This window comes from Pongo pygmaeus, chromosome 17 (genome assembly GCF_028885625.2).
Source record: "Pongo pygmaeus isolate AG05252 chromosome 17, NHGRI_mPonPyg2-v2.0_pri, whole genome shotgun sequence".
In the NCBI taxonomy this organism is placed as follows: Eukaryota; Metazoa; Chordata; class Mammalia; order Primates; family Hominidae; genus Pongo; species Pongo pygmaeus.
Window position 1 is genome coordinate 94,728,153 of NC_072390.2, and position 16,575 is coordinate 94,744,727.

The window sequence follows — 16,575 nt, forward strand, 5'->3', positions numbered from 1 at the left end:
AAAGCAGTCAGCACATCCGGATTGCGTTGAACTTTAGGAGGTTCCGACAATACGGATAGGCCTGTGCTGATGTTCTGAGTCTAATTTGACACTGTAATTTGTTTAAAAGTGAATTTTTTAGTAAAGTGAGGACAAAATGTAACTTCCAAATAAGGCCTTACTCACTTAATCCTAGCTTGTGCTGGGCACGCTGGCCCTAACCTGTGAAGGCAGCCCAGGAGGAGGACTGCTGGTTCCCGAGAGATTCACGTGGTACCGTGGTGGGAACAGAAAACAAACACGTCTGTGGGTGAATGAGTGCAGGTTGAGCTGGGACGGCTGGAACGTGCAGACCAGCAGGATGGAGCCGGGCCGGAGGGCAGGGACGGCGTCCTGCCAGGGTGACCCACAGGCCGGGAGCCCGTGTGATGGGGAAGCTGTGTTGGGGGGTGCCCCATCCAGGTGGAGCCCCGGGGGTGAGTGCAGAGGTCCTGGGGCTGCAGGAGTGGGGAGGAGTCCCGCACGGTGAGGGAGAGCATGTAGGAGATGACGGCGGGGGGCCACGTTGAGGATTTTAGTAAGTGATTCAAAGCCTCTAAGTCAAAAAGGGAAAGCTTTCTCTCCACGTTGACTTTTCAAGCATTGGGGGGAATGTACACACCTGGGAACTCATTCCGCATCCCTGGGTTTGCCTCAAGAGCTGTAATCCAAGTTTCCCGCAGATGGCACAGTCAGGTGGTTCTCAAGAACAAACCTTGCGTTCCACAGTCGCAGTAAATGTCCTGGCTTCGCTGGCGGCTGTGTTCACCCCACCATGATGTGGGGCAGCAAGGGTGGCCGGGAGATGCCCGCAGCCGGGACCGCGCTCCAGCCCGGTGCTGGCTGCTGACTCATGGGTGGTCGGGGAGTCTGTGTTTATTCTCATTCTCTTAACTTACTGAAAAATACTGCTTTTTAGTGCATTGAGAATGTATACGTGGAATGTTTTATTGGAGTCTAGTTTTAAATGAAATTGTTAAGAGGTTATATGAAACCGTAGAAGAAATGGGTTTTACACACAAAAAATGAGGGCTTTTAAATATAGTGGAAATAATAGAATAATTTATTTTAATTATGATATATTATTATATAATATATTTTATATAATTATAAATATATAATATTTAACAATATATAATATATAATTTTAAATATGTAATATTTAATAATATATAATATATAATTATTTTAAATAATAATAAATTGAGCTTTTTGGGAACTACTCCAAGATAAGTGAGAACAGCAGGTGCCTCTGGCCCCTCCCCTGGGCCGCTCTCTGCCGCTCTGGTGACATCCCCATGTATGTGGCCAGCATGGGCCCTGGAGGCAGCCAGGACTTGGGACAGCTCCGACTGGACCCGCTTGGTCAGGGGTGGAGGGTGGAGGCTGGAGGAAGGTGGGAGGGGGAAGGTGGAAGTGGCTTTTCTCGGGGCTGCCTCTGCTCACCCCCTTGCCTGCGCCGATTTCGGATTCTCTCCTGCACTAGGCAAGGGCCTCACGTCGCTGGCTTCAAGGTCTTGTTTTCTTTGGGGAAGGAGAAAGTGGCCAGCTGCCTGGCACGAGCTCATGAGGCTGGGATGAGGGCCAGAGGGTCTGGGGGGCCAGGCCTTTATGCTCCCGTGTCAGCCATTGAAAGAAAAGCTGTGGGCTTTTGTTTTGGGCAGCATTGACTGTGCCGGAATCCTGAAACTCAGAAACTCCGATATTGAACTTCGGAAAGGAGAGACGGACATCGGGAGGAAGAACACACGGGTACGACTGGTGTTCCGCGTTCACGTCCCGCAGCCCAGCGGCCGCACGCTGTCCCTGCAAGTGGCCTCCAACCCCATCGAATGCTGTAAGTGGACGTCCGCGTGCCGACAGGGGAGAAAACCGTCCCGTCACACGCGCTTCCCTGTCTCACCCTCTCTCAGCTTTTTGTTTGTGTAGACTTGGGACTGAACTGTTCCCATCAAACCCACCACAGTGTGTGGCCATGAGGGGTCTGAGTTGATCACGGCTGCCTGTGGCCCTCCCAGGGGCCCCTGGCTCTGGCTCCTCTGATGGCCGAGCATGGCCAGGGAAAGCGGTGTGGGCTGGGGCTTCCCCCCGCGCTGCGCTGACCTTTGCGTATTTGTGCGATGACTGTGATTCGAGTGAAATTGGCTGAGTCTTAGGAAGATATTTTGATGACTTCTTCAGAACAAGGTGGAGACCATCAGGATGAAGTGTGCACGGCTTCTCCCCTGGAAGTAGCGGCATCTGCAGGGGTCGGCCCGCAGACCGTGGCGGTGCTTGCTCTGGGTGGGTCGGCTCACGCATGACCTGCTGGGTGCCACGCGTGTGCCCCGGGCCGCCCACCCAGGACAGGCCCTCACTGCCCCTCTCCCTCTGACGCAGCCCAGCGCTCGGCTCAGGAGCTGCCTCTGGTGGAGAAGCAGAGCACGGACAGCTATCCGGTCGTGGGCGGGAAGAAGATGGTCCTGTCCGGCCACAACTTCCTGCAGGACTCCAAGGTCATTTTCGTGGAGAAAGCCCCAGGTATGCTCTTCACCAGGGGCCATCTGCGGCCTGGGCTTCGGCGCTGGTGGGAACCGGTTCCCGGTCGGTGGAGCAGAACCCACCTGTGCACGGTCACCGGGATGGGGCTTACGGGGTGTGGCATGGAACAGAGGCCCTGCATGGCCCGTGTCTGCATCCAGCTGTGGGTTTTTGTGTGAGCCGACAGGTGTGCTGCTGAAGGGAAGAGGTGGATGTTTATTTCTGGGGCCGCCGGGGCCACTGCACTCAAATCGCTGCTGATATTCAGGGAGCCCACGGGCTGGGGAAGCAGAGGAGGGTGAGAGGCATTTGCTGGCTTTGCTGGGATCGTCCATCTGCAGAGAGTGGACGCTTCGGGGGTCAGTTAGCAGCAGGGCAGGAGGGAGCTCCCCTCTGGGACCTTCCCCTCCCGCTAGCATTCCTGGGGTCGGAGGCAGGGATGATGTGGGTGCCGCAGATGGCGAGAGCTGGGGTGCTCTTCAATGCCACAGCCATGGTGTGTGTGAGGCCCTTGTGCCCCGAGGGCCCAGGTCACCCCTGCCTCCAGGTGTTGTGTTGGCCCAGCCTGGAGGCTCCGGGGCTGAACTCGAAAGGGCAGCAGGGGCGTCCTCGGAATGATGTTCCTCCTGGGGACGTCACACCTGTGGTTCTGTGCTGCCCATGGGAGACGCTGTCCTGCGGGGATTGAGTTCACAGAGTGGCTCCCAGCCCAGGTCAGTTCCATGCAGACGCCGGGCCCCAGCACTCTCATCCCAGAGGAGGGCCTCGCCGGCTGCGAGCAGAGTGTGTGAACACAGTGGGCTGCACTGATGGGAAACTGGCATTGCAGGGAGAGTGGGCACCAGTGTGGCTGGGCACAGGGACCCTAGCCCAGCCCTCAAGGGGGTTCAGGCAGAGTGGGCCTGGCTCTCCGCAAAGCCTGCTGTGAGTTCTCTGGTTTTGGGGGTTCCTGGTGCCTTGCTGGGCCTCTGCCCAGGGTGGGCCAGGTGAGGGGCACGCCCCCACAAGGCCTGTTTTGTGATTTTTTTTTCTTTTGTACATTTACCAATTGGAATTTTTTTGCACTTACTCCAGTCCCTGGAAACCGCGGAGGCATTCAGCCTTGATAATGGGGTCTTGATTTGTACAGTTTGCCGGAAACTTAAGTGCTTCAATCAACACAGGCTTTAGAGGTCTTTGACTCTAACTTGGCTTCCTATAGAATCAGGGCATAATTGGAAAACATGTTTTAAATTATAGAGAAAACCAACTAAGGGCAGTGACCAGGAAGGCATTTGCATTGCCCGTGCTTCTCGGGAGGAGGCTAATTTTGAAATAATTTGCCCTTCAGAGCTTTCAGTGTGTGTCCACGCGTTGGCGGAGAAACACTTTGCCCACAGTGTAGGGCCTCGCTTGGGCCAAGACTGGCCAGAACCATGGCTCCCAGGTTCTGCTTCTCAAAGCCCAGACCTGAGCAGCCTCCTTGTGGTTTCTTCTGCCCAGAGAGGCCTGGGTACCTTGGCAGAGCCCCCCCTGAACGCAGTCAGCAGAGGTGCCCCAGCTCCTGCCCTATCCGAGTTACTGTGCTGAGTCGGTGCCACAGCGCCATGGGGAAGGGCAGCCACCAGCCTGCGAGGGCCAGGAGCCAAGGGGATGCAGGACCAGCCCTAGCCTCATGCGGCCGCCCCCACAGGCAGCCCCTCCTGCCTTCATCATCACTGTGAGCTGTGGGGTCGGTAGGCCGGAGGGGTACCTGTTCTGCCCTTAAGCTCGGCTGCCACAGCCACACTTCTGGGCAATGCCAGTTTGTCTACCCATGTCCTCCTCTTGTCCCATGAGGTCAGGGTGGGTCTCTGACCCTCTCCAGCACCAGCTGGCGTCTGGTATACAGCAGGTGAGCCATAAATGAATAGGTGCTGTGCTCGAGAGCATGTGAAGCTGTGAATACTGTGGGGATGAAGCCAGACCACATTTATAATTTTATTCTTTGTAGTTGAATAAGATAATTTGCATATTCATACACACAAGCACATTGCATGTTTTCAAAAGCGGAGAATAAATGTCCACATAATTTTCTTCCTCCACTTCGGCTTCTCAGGCGGGAGCCACCGCTTACAACATGTGCTGATGTGCAGTGACAGGTTGATGCAGCAGAAGGCCCCACATCCTCATCCTGGCGATGAGAGAAACCGCTAAACTGAATTTAAATTAAAAACACAGTTGCCCTCTCGTCTTCTGATGGGATCGTCTGGTCTGTTTAAAGTTCTGTTTTAGACTGCTCTTGCAGATGAAACCAAGGCCGGGTGTGAGCTCGGGAGGGTCCTGCTGAGGAAATCCATCAGTAGGGCAGTTGAGGTGGCTTCTCCAGGAAGGGCCCCGCGTCTCTCGGCTGTCCTGCTCATTCCGAGGGTGCAGATGGTTGTAGCTGTTGTGAATGTTGGCTCTGGACACAGGCCGGGGTCGGCTCCACCCTGTCCTTCTCTGGAGTACATAGAAAGCTCATTGTCCAGGCCAGCTCAGCCTCTCTGTCTTGGCCAGGCCACCTTCAGCTGCTATGGGTTCACAGCATCTCTGAGCTTTGGGAAGTTTTGGATGGAGCGGCTCCTCTGCCCTGGAAGGCTGGGAGAAGCTGGTGTTGGCCTCATGAGGAAGGGAGTCCCCGCAGCAGGGCTGCACCGTGGGGAGCCGGCCAGGCAAGGGCATGGCTCGCTGTAGCCTGGGTGCCAGGTCCCTCTGGGATGCTCCAGCAGGGCAAGAGTCTCAGCCTGCGCTCCACGGAGCTTCCTCCCAGGTCTCTCAGGGTGGCGCAAAAGGCCAGGGTCGGAGTCAGCCTTTCTCTGAGGACTTAGTTTACAGCTTCCTCGGAAAACGACATTTTCCGATGATGAAAGTCTGTGCGGAATGTTCGTCCAGGAGGCAGGTTGGCTGTGGGCAGCGGAGGGCCGGGTGTCGGTTTAGAAGCCCCTGGTAGCATCACAAGAACCCCCAGTTTCCCAGGCTGCAGGAAGTGGGAACCACACCCCTCTCCCACCTGCACCCCTCTCTGCCTTCACAGCCGCACCCCTCCCCCTGTTAAAGATCACTGTGTGTCTTCCGATGTGTGATGTGAGGCACCTCTCTGTACACGTGTGAACGTTGAAGTGGCTGAGGGACACACTAACGTTCAACATAAATGAAACGCCCGCGTGAAAAGTGAGCTCAGGCTGCGTCTAGAGCTTGGCTGAGATGAGACAGAAGGTGCAAGTTTCTGAGATTTGGATGCATCAAACATGAGCCAGTTCTTGATGCTGGAGCTGAACAACCTCCTTTTCTTAAGTCATGCGTCTGTTCTGGTGCCGTTTTTTAAAAACATCAGTGAAGCCTGTTTTGGTGTCGTTGCCACACAGAAGCCACACTACGACACTGGGGGTAGAAACTCCCACTCTGTTTGCCAGCGATCACGTGGTGGGCAGGGCTCAATGGGTGGGGCCTTGTGGGTCTTGTCAGTGGTCATTTCTGTGGCCGCCGTGACTGGCAGGCCAGCTAGGGCCTGGGCGGCCGGCGTCTCCTTCTCCAGGTAATCAGGGCCCCTCTTCGTGGCCTCCCAGGGCCCCTCTGGGGAGGCAGCTTGGCATCTCACAGGCGGCCAGGGCTCCCGGGAAGCAGAGACCGGCCTGTGCCAGGGCTCCTAGGCCCAGGCCTGGACCCAGTGCCGTGCCAGCCACCACACCAGGGGCCCTGCCCAGGTTCACAGGGAGACACACAGAAATGCGGGAGGCCGGGGGGCCTGTGTGGTGGGAGCGCGTAGCCAGAGCCCTGCAGCTGCCCAGGTCCCTCCCGGAGGCCCCCAGCCCAGCACATCTAGAGCCCTCCCCTGAGAAACCCCAGACAGCCAGGTTCACCCCAAACCCAACATGGTGGGACCCCAGCTTGCCCCCCGCCTCACGGCTGCCCCGTCCTCTGGCCCTGGACGTTACCACGTGGAGAAGACAGGCCTGTGGGCAGGCACTAGCCACACTGCAGGAGACGCAGGCCAGGTTTCCAGATTTCTCCACACAGCAGCAGGCGGAGGGCCTGCCTCCCATCTCACTGCGAGGGCCAGGACTCCAAATCTGGGCCAAATGTATGTTGTTATTTTTCAAATAAAGGGACCAAAGGCCCGGGCCTTTACAAGGCTGCCCTGCCATGGGACCTTGACCGGTGTGGTTCCCGGGACTTCCACAAGCTCTGACAGGCACCTGGCCGTTGTTTTGGGAGGCTCCGCCTAGCAGCCACAGAGCTTAGCTGGCAGCTGGCAGGACACTTGCAAGGACACGGAACTGTCACGGAACCACCATGGCTTTGGGCTGCCACGGAACCACCGTGGCCTTGGCAGCTGCTGGTCCTATGCCAGGACACACACATTCACCATGGCGAGTGGAAGGTGCACGTGCCCAGGCAGAGGCCATGTCATCCAGGTGCAGGAAGCACCAGGCAAGGACCCTCCTGTCTGCCCAGGGAGCTGGGTCAGAGGAGTCCCCAGGCCTGAAGCCACTCCCTCCGGGCTCACCTTCAGGTTCCTTCAAGGCCAGGGGGAGGTTCACCACCCCAGGGTGTCGCAGAAGCCCCGAGGCCCCTGCAGGCCCCGATTTCCCCAGAGAGGCATCAGTGCCCGCTGGCCACCCTGCCCCTCTCCTCCTCCAGCTGCCCCTGCTCCTCGTTTTCCTCGTTTTCTTTCTCGCAGGCAGGGAGGAGGTGAGGGTCAGGGCCCTTGTAAGGCAGACCTAGTGGCACTGTCCCTTTCGGCCCTTGCTGTCCCTCTTCTGTCCCTTGTGGAAGGTCTCAGCCTGGGGCAGAGGAGCGGGCTGAGGAGGGAGGTGGAGTCCAGGTGGGTGGTGGGGTCTGTTTTAGTCATGCGGGATGTGGGCTGAGGGAGATGGACCCGGGGGATGGCTGCCTCTGTGGCATCTCCGTGGCGTGCCCTCTGAAGGGGCTGGATGAGCAAGGAGGACACAGCTGGGAATTCCCAGCTCCAGCGTCCGCGGCACGGGCAGCCTCCCTGTATGGAGCAGCTCAGCTGTCGCCTCCTGAAGATGTTGGATGCCAGCCCCGAAGGCAGCATTGCAATGACAAAACCTTCAGAGGTGTCCGGCCCAACAGTTTAAAGGCCAAATGCAGATCTTCCAGATTTGTGTTTTCAGGGAGGAGGTGACATTGCTGGGTGCCTGTGAGTGTGAACAGACATCACTGTCGCCACGTGCTCCAAGAGAGCAGAGTTGGGGCCGCCTTGTCACCACACAGCGTCTTTGGGAGCAGGGCAGGTGGCCGGGCTGAACCCCCAGGCTTCTCTGTTTGCTCCCAGAGACCACACAGGGAAGGCAAGGAGGGCAGCGCCCGGGGAAGAGACACCTGCCCATCTCTTCTTCATGCCCTGAGGACGACTCAGTGGCCCGAGATGGCCCAGGACCCCTAGAATTGAGTGATGACCCCACAGTTCTCGTCAAGCCGCATTCTGGATAGTGCTGAGGGGGCTCTCAGACTCCCCCCGCCTGGGCCCCGCTGGTGTGGGGAGGCCACGCATCACGTCAGTCCCCACTGCAGGAGGAGGGGCTGGGCTTCTGGCTCGCCTCCCTTCTCTCCCTTCTCAGGCCTTTTGGGATCACACACGACAAACTCACCCATGATCATGTTGGCTAATTTCTTTTTTATATCAGCTTTATCGAAATCTGATCTACACACCATTTAATTCACTCAAAGTGTATAATTCAGTGGGTTTTGGTGGCTTCACAGAATTACGTGGCCACCACCAATTTCAGAACATTTTCTTGTCCCCAGAAAGAAACCTTGCCCATGAGCGGCCACCCCTGCTCTCCCTTCCCCCACCCCAGCCCCAACAACCCCGATGCACCCTCGCTGTGGCCCCTCCTGGTCTGGCTGCTCCCTGCTGGCCTGCTGGGGAACCCCATCCTGCTGGCTGCGGTGCCTGGCAGCTTCCATGGAGCGTGGCATCCTCCATGTCCCCTCGTTGGTGTGTCGGGGTGTGGGGTCCTCAGGTCCCCTCGTTGGCACGGGTCGGGACATGGGGTCTTTCTGTGGCTGAGGGAAGCCCGCCGTGTGGCTGCCCACACCCGTCTGTTGATGGCGCTGGGCTACGTCCACCCTGTGGAGATGATCGTGGAAAAGCCGCCATGAACCTCAGTACGTGAGTCCTGTTGTGGACGCCTGCCTGTCTCCTGAGCGTATGCCTCAGTGTGAAAGGGCTGTGGGTCGCAGGGTGGCTCCGTGTGAGGCCCTGCAGACCAATGTGCAGCACGGCCGGGTGGCTGTTTCCCCTCCAGAATCTCCTCTGGGGGCCAGGCTGGGACAGACTCCTGGGGGAGAGCCGGGGATGGATGATGGACGCCCCAGGGACGCTCGCTTCTGGGCATGAGGACGCTGCGGGGAGCAGGGCACAAGGATGCTGTGGGACCCAGGGCAGGAGGACGCCGTGGGGAGCAGGGCTCGAGGGCAGCGTGGGACCCAGGGACGCTGCTGCTTCCACCAGCGGCCCTCGTGGCTTTCTTTGTGGAAACAGTGGCTCAGCGTCAGCACCTGCGTGGGGGTGGCCCAGCTCCGGGCGGCGGGTCCTGGCCGGTCTGGGAGGCTCCTGGGCCCGCAGGCCTGCCTGTGTGGAAACCTCGCGGGTGTGGCAGGGAAGCCTCCCGATGACTCAGACTGCAGGGAATTCCCTAATGATCTGGAATATTTTTACTCCTGCACTCGGGCAGTTTCCTACTGAGGGCTCGGAGCTCTGATAAGGCTGAACACAAAGGCCCTTTCAGGACCGGCTGCCTTCCTTCCTGCCAGGGGCTGAGTTTTGAACAGCGCGGGGGCTGGCGCTCCCCGCCTGGGCCTCCGCGGAGCTGGGAGCCACCATGGCGATGCTCTTGCTGGCGGGATGCGGCCCTGCGTCTCCTTTCCTGAGATGCGAGGTCATTTCCATCTTTCAACAGCCTCGGCGCTTTGTCTTGTTCTGGAAGCAATTGCTAGATAGATATTTCTGGCCGTGAATACATACTGCCTTTGAAAGACAATTACTTTATGATCCTTAAGCAGAAACAGAAAGCCTGCCCTCACCCTCACCCTGGTCGACCTGAAACGGCCACAGACGTCGGAGACCACGGGGAGAGGCCCCGCCTCCGAGAGGGAAGGCCACAGGCGCTGGCTCAGCCGGGGTCTTTGAGGACGGCAGGGATGTTTGTCGGTTCCCCACACTTTTAGGGGAAGTCTAAGCATATCTGCTCCCACCTGCGCAGGAATTGCAGGGTGCGGGCGCTCCCAGGTGTGCGATGGAGGCTCCTCCATGGCAGCTGCTGAGCTGGGCCTGGCTGGCCACGCAGACGTGGCTTCCCTTGGGGCCGCTCCGGCAAGGATGGTTCCCCACAGGCCCACGAGGCACAGGTGGGAAAAGATGCCTCCATGCCGTCGTTCCGTTTGCTTTTCATGGACTCACCGCTGCAGGGCAGCCGCCTGGAGGAGGCCATGGGGGAGACGGCTGGAGTCCCTCTCCCTTCTCGGGACATAAAGAGAGGAACAGGCTGTGTTGGCCTCGGCTGCAAAAATGGCGTCCCCTCGGGGTGTCATTAAACGGGACGTCCTGGCCCTGTGTGCGCCTCAGTGTCCCTTCTGCTCAGCACAGTCACTGAACCTCCCTCCCCTTGCCGGCACCAAAGGCCTCCACAGCCTCAGGGAAATTCCTAGGGAAGCCGAAGCTGTGACTCTCAGCTTCTCGGGCTGGGCAGAGAGCAAACTATAGCCTGATGTGCCCAGGAGCTTCAGAGGACCACAGCCTCTTGTGGGGTATGGACGGGGCCTCACCCCAAAGGTGGGCTTTGTCATAAGAAAACTTCAAAAGTCGCTTTTAAAAGGTGCCAAACAATCAGAAGACTTAGTTGCACACAGTGATTTGGATTTTTATGAAGTGGGGGTGGAGGGGCTTCTGAGCGGCACATCTGGGCTGGGGGCTTCTGGGAATCCACTGGCACCAGCACCTGTGCTGGAATGAAAACGCCTCTTTTTCCCAGCTCCTGAGCTTTCCAGAGCCTGGAGGACTTGCTGCTTCATGAAACTCAGATGCCTTCAAGCGCAACTGAGTGTATTTTTTAGTTTCCTGTTATTTTTTTCCTAGAGGAGAGATGGATGCCAGGCTCTATCGAGTGGGTTCATCTGGTGGGTAATTTGCGTGGGGACCTTGGGCCTCCCGGGCTGGCGTGGCCGGGGCTCGGCTGGGCGGCTCTGGGGTCCTGTGTGACTCACATTTCCTCTCCACCCTCCACCCAGGCAGCAGCCCGGCACTGTAACAGAGAGAAAGGAGATTTTGTCTGATTTATCAGTAATTGAGGGTTTGTAGCAGACACACATTTTCTTCTTTGGAGACAGAGCATAAGGATAAACTTAAGTGTGTATACCTGTAACTGTTCATTTTGGGAACAGACTTTATTTTGGAGAAGATAAAAGACAGGAAGAGACTCTGTAGGAGATTGACATCTGTTAATTTGAGATAATTGCCCCAAACTCAGCCCATCTGAGGGGCCAGGCTGTGCACACACCCAGGCTGTGGTGGGGCCGCCTTGGTCCGTGTGCGCATGGAGCCCCCACTCTGCCAGGCGTGGAGCAGAGAGAACAACGCGTCCTTTCACTACACCTCTGGGAGCCTTTTTATTTTTTAAAAACATGCAAATGGCCACTGGGGAAAGGCTAAAAATACCTCGTGTTTTGCATTTCTGTCTCCTGATGGGCAAGAAGTTGTCAGAGGAAGGTTCTTCTCATTTACCCAGTGGTTCCTTTGCACAGAGGCAGGGCCAGCGGCCAGGCCCTCATCCACCAGAGTAGACCCCAGCACAAGCAGGCGTCGCACCCTGGCATGGAGCCCCTGGCCCCCTGTCACCACTCTCACATCTCTTGCATCCCTGGGAGGCTGGGCTGGGGACTGCAGAGCTGGGCCCTAGGTCCACACACAGACGCCCTGCACACGCTCTGCTGATGGGGTACCTGCTCCCCTTCACACCTGCTCTCCCTGAAGAGGACGAGGGCATAGAGACCCTCCCGTGACCTATCCTGAGGCTGTGAGAGGCCAGCAGATGCAGGGCCAGGACGGATTCCTGAGGATGCCCCTGCCCTGTAGTCCCTCCCACCCCGGGCTGGGGTCAGAACAAGCCCTGAGCCGTGTGTCCTTCAGCTTCCCCAAGCTACCAGGGCAACTTTGGTGTTGAGCTCGGGGCCCTGCCGGAGCATGTGGCTCCTGAGGTGCTGCCCTCGACAAAGCGCTGGGATGGGCCTACGTGGGTCTCCTGGGATAAGCCGCCCTCCTGGCTCAGGGCCCTGGGTCTGGATCACGCGGGGGCGTTTGGGGAGGGGCTCCCCAGCACACAAAGTCACCGGCGTTTCCTGCTCCTTTCTTCCAGATGGCCACCACGTCTGGGAGACGGAAGCGAAAACCGACCGGGACCTGTGCAAGCCGGTGAGTGCCTTTGGCGCAGCTGGAGCTACTGTGGGTCCCCAGGGCTTGGGAGGCTGGGGTTCCTGTTTGTTAAAATGAAACAAATAAAAATAGTGCATAGAGTAACAGAACGAGTAACAAACAGGATTGCCAAGTACTTGCCAAAGCACCGTGTGCTGTCACCCAACGTGTCAGGGTCACGTCAGAGCCCTGGCGGCCGGGGACAGTGCTGGACAGGCCGAGGGCCACCTCACACACCTGGGCGCTGAGACAGCCCAGGGAAGGTCGTCTCACACGGACCCTCCCGCCCTTTGCTGTCCCCTTGCTGTCACCGTCACCTGGCACAGAGCGGGCTCCTGGGAGTCAATGCTGTGCTGAGTTCCCGGGGGGTGGCCAGCACCTGCCCAGACCCACTCGCAGCACCGAGGGCAGGGCTCTGCGGCATCCCTAGCGGGGACTCCTCACCCCATCTTCCGAGGCCACCAATCGCGCCGACCTCCCCTGTGATGGTGTCCCAGGCACAAGAGCCTGGGCGTGGCTCCCGGACTCGCGATTGGCCACAGCCTGTTAGCGGCGGTGCACATGTGCGGGGTCGTGGCAGACACGTGGCCGGGTCACACTTCTGCTGTCACCAGGCCGTTTCCAGCTCTCCCAGTCACCTGCCACAGCTTCCCTGGCACCACGTGCATGCAGCGGGTGCCTGAGGATAATGACTGTCCTCGGATTGGAGATGACCTTTTGTCTGGATGGCTGTAGCTGCTCCCACATCTCCAGCACGGCACCGGCTGCTGCGTGCGTCTCTCCCATCCCTGCGCTTGTGACCCATGTGCTCATGTTTGAAGTGGTTTCTTGGAGGCAACATCTTCTTGGGTGGTGTCTTGGATCCTCTCTGACGCTGTCTTGTAATTGGCACATGGAGACCCTTGATGTTTACGTCTTTGGTTTTGTTTGTTTGTTTTTGTTTTTTTGAAACAGTTTCGCTCTCGTTGCCCAGGCTGGAGTGCAGTGGCGTGATCTTGGCTCACTGCAACCTCCACCTCCCGAGTAGCTGGGATTACAGGCATGTACCACCACACCCGGCTAATTTTGTAATTTTAGTAGAGATGGGGTTTTGCCACGTTGGCCAGGCAGGTCTCAAACTCCCAACCTCAGGTGATCCACCCACCTCGGCCTCCCAAAGTGCTGGGATTACAGGCGTGAGCCACCGTGCCCGGCCTGATGTTTACTTATTATTGATACAGTTGGATTGATCCCTATATTGGATTTTTTGAATGTTCTATTTAGTCCTATAAAAGCTGTAGAAATCTCTAGGCCATCATAAGATGCCACATGGCTCACAAGGGAGTTTTAAAGACATGAACGTGCTTCTTAGCTCAGCAGTGTGTGTCCCTGCGGGTCGGGGAAGTCTTGTGCACCCCACTCAGTGTGTGCAGGTGGAAGCTGATCCATTCAGAAACCTCAGGGAAGAGCCCATCTCAGGCGGCTGGAGGCAGGTGGACAGGACACTGAGGAGGGGCTTTTGGGCGGCTGGAGGCAGGTGGACAGACACCAGGGAGGGGCCTTTGGGCGGCTGGAGGCAGGTGGACAGGACACCGGGGAGGAGTCTTGAGGTCGTCTTCTGTTGGTGGGACGGTTGGTGGCCTCCATGGAGAGCGGTGCTGGCACCTTCACTCCCTGTCCCGAGAGGCGGCTCTGTCAGAAAGCAGCGTCTTCCACCCTGCGACTTCAGCGCCCTTCCCCCAAGGACCCATCCCCTTCCCAGAACCTTTTCCAAGTGCTTATCAGATGGAAAAGGTTCCTCCCTGGCCCTGGGTGAAGTGAGCTCACCTGCACCTTCAGTGGTGCTCAGGCCTCCACTGAAGCTCTTGGCACTCACAGGGCTCCAGTTCAATGCTGTCGCTTTTCTTGCCTTCACCTGAGAAGCCCCTCAAGGAAAGCTGGAGGCCCTGGGGCAGGCCAGCCTTCAGAGGAAGGAGTCCCGGCCTACACGGCCCGTTGTCCGCAGAGCCAGCGAGTCAGGGTGCTCAGAAGGGTCCTGGGAACGGCTGGCCACAGGCAGAGGCAGCCGGAGCTGCTGTATCAGCCTCTCCTCCCCGCAGCCCGTTCCCGTGTCCATGCCGGCCTCTCCTCCCCGCAGCCCGTTCCCGTGTCCATACCGTCCTCTCCTCCCCGCAGCCCGTTCCCGTGTCCATACCGTCCTCTCCTCCCCGCAGCCCGTTCCCGTGTCCATACCGTCCTCTCCTCCCCGCAGCCCGTTCCCGCGTCCATGCCGGCCTCTCCTCCCCGCAGCCCGTTCCCGCGTCCATACCGTCCTCTCCTCCCCGCAGCCCGTTCCCGCGTCCATACCGTCCTCTCCTCCCCGCAGCCCGTTCCCGCGTCCATACCGTCCTCTCCTTCCCGCAGCCCGTTCCCGCGTCCATGCCGTCCTCTCCTTCCCGCAGCCCGTTCCCGTGTCCATGCCGGCCTTTCTCCCCGCAGCCCGTTCCCGCGTCCATGCCGGCCTCTCCTCCCCGCAGCCCGTTCCCGTGTCCATACCGTCCTCTCCTCCCCGCAGCCCGTTCCCGTGTCCATACCGTCCTTTCCTTCCCGCAGCCCGTTCCCATGTCCATGCCGGCCTCTCCTCCCCACGGCCGTTTCCTGTGCCCAGAAGGTCTGTGGCTCCCCGCTGGCCGGGCATTTGCAACTGCCCAGGGGGCTGGCAGCCTTCGTTCATGGGGTCATTGCCAGGCCTCCCCACCTACTGGGTGTCTGATTCGTTCCTTCCCACTGGGCTGCCCTTGCTCTGCTGTGCGTCTGTGCTGGGTACACTGACACCTGGCTCTCCGTCCCTCTGCCTGCGGGCAGTGTACCCTGGTGCCTGGCCTCGTGCTGCCACCCTCCCTAGCTCTGACTCTGTCGGGGTCTTCACAGGCTTCGCCAGCCCCGCACATACATGCAGGTTGCGGGATGCAGGATGTCGGACGCAGGATGTGGGATGCGCGATGCCGGAGCTGGGCTGCCCGTCCGCTGGCCTGCCCTGTCCCCCTAGGCAGGGAGAGCAGCCAGGAGGAGCCGTGAGCCTTTCCGCATTGAAAACAATCCCAGCCAAGCCAACATTACATTCTCTGTGATGTTCTGTTTTACTTTTGACACTGGCATATTTCGAAGGAAGCTTAACAGCTGTATGTTTTGAAAGAAACTTAAGAGCACATGTGAAAAATTATGTACTTCAAGTTTACTGGTTGTTTTTTGTTTGTTTGTTTGTGTTTTGTTTTTTTGAGACAGTCTCGCTCTGTCACCCAGATTGGAGTGCAGTGGCTCAATCTCAGCTCATTGCAGCCTCCGCGTCCCAGGTTCAAGCGATTCTCATGCCTCAGTCTCCCAAGTATCTAGGACTACAGGCGCCGGCCACTATGCCTGGCTAATGTTTTTGTATTTTTTTTTAGTAGAGACAGGGTTTCACCATGTTGTCCAGGCTGGTCTTGAACTCCTGACCGCAGGTGATCCGCCCACCTCGGTCTCCCAAAGTGCTGGGATTACAGGTGTGAGCCACTGCGCCCAGCCTACTGTTTCATTTTTAATCTCTTAAATGGAGCTTGCTTTAATATATATTTTTTCTCATCATAAAGGAACTTCATACTCATCGTGGACATTTGGACAATATAAAAAAGGAAATAAAACCTAGTGTAGTCTCACCAACTGAGACATAACCACTGCTGGCATTGAGCATGCATCCTGCTCCATTTGCTGCTGTGTGTGTGGATGTTCACGCAGACACACACACACACACACACACACTACATTATATTGTGTATATATGTGTTTCTCTGTGTGTGTGTGTGTGTGTATATATATATATGTATTTTTTTTTTTTTTTTTTGAGACAGGGTCTTGCTGTGTCATCCAAGCTGGAGTCCAGTGGCTTGATCATGCCTCACTGCAGCCTCGACCTCCCAGGCTGAAGCAATTCTCATGCCTCAGCCTGGCCAGTAGCTGGGGACACAGGTGTGCCCTATTCTGGCCAGCTAATTTTTAAATTTTTGTAGAGATGGGGCCTCGCGGTGTTGCCCAGGCTGGTCCTGAACTCCTGGGCTCAAGCAATCCTCCCAGCTGGGCCTCCCAAAGTGTTGGGATGACAGGTGTGAGCCACCGTGCCCGCCTGTGCATATTTGGAAACAAAATGGGATGTACTGTGTCTACGGTTTTTGTACTTTCTATAAGTAAGTGTATGAGCTTCATCTCAACAGTGGAGTTTAAAGCAGGTTGCGTAGGTGCTGGTGCCGTTTGGAGCCCGTATTTTTTCCGGTACGGACGAGTTTCCCTTTCCCTTCCTGTTCTTCCGTGTTTCTTCTTTATCGCTTCCTTCTCTGTGTATTTAAGTGGCAGTGCTCCCACAGAGATAGTATTTTTGTCATATAATTTGTCTATTTAGAGAGTTGAAGTGGGTTGGCCTGTGCCCACATCAACACAGGCCCTTCCAGTCAGGTAGGACCTAGGAAAACTGGCATGCACCGTCCAGCCTGCCCCACAGGGTCCCGCCTCCGCCCATCCAGCCTGCCTCACGGGGTCCCCGCCTCCACCCATCCAGCCTGCCTCACGGGGTCCCTGCCTCCACCCCAGTCTGGCCCACAGGGTCCCGCCTC

General features: G+C 57.6%; 1 protein-coding gene across 9 annotated transcripts in view; it reads left to right on the forward strand.

Annotated features, from left to right (window-relative positions):
- Positions 1-16,575, forward strand: part of NFATC1 (nuclear factor of activated T cells 1) — a 136,524-nt gene that overhangs the window by 57,502 nt on the left and 62,447 nt on the right. For all 9 annotated transcript variants that reach the window (XM_054461083.2, XM_063653861.1, XM_063653863.1 and 6 more), the window contains 3 exons: positions 1,683-1,855; positions 2,398-2,538; positions 11,919-11,974. In XM_054461083.2, the coding sequence (XP_054317058.2) occupies positions 1,683-1,855; positions 2,398-2,538; positions 11,919-11,974 (370 nt within the window). The remainder of the gene's footprint in view (positions 1-1,682; positions 1,856-2,397; positions 2,539-11,918; positions 11,975-16,575) is intronic.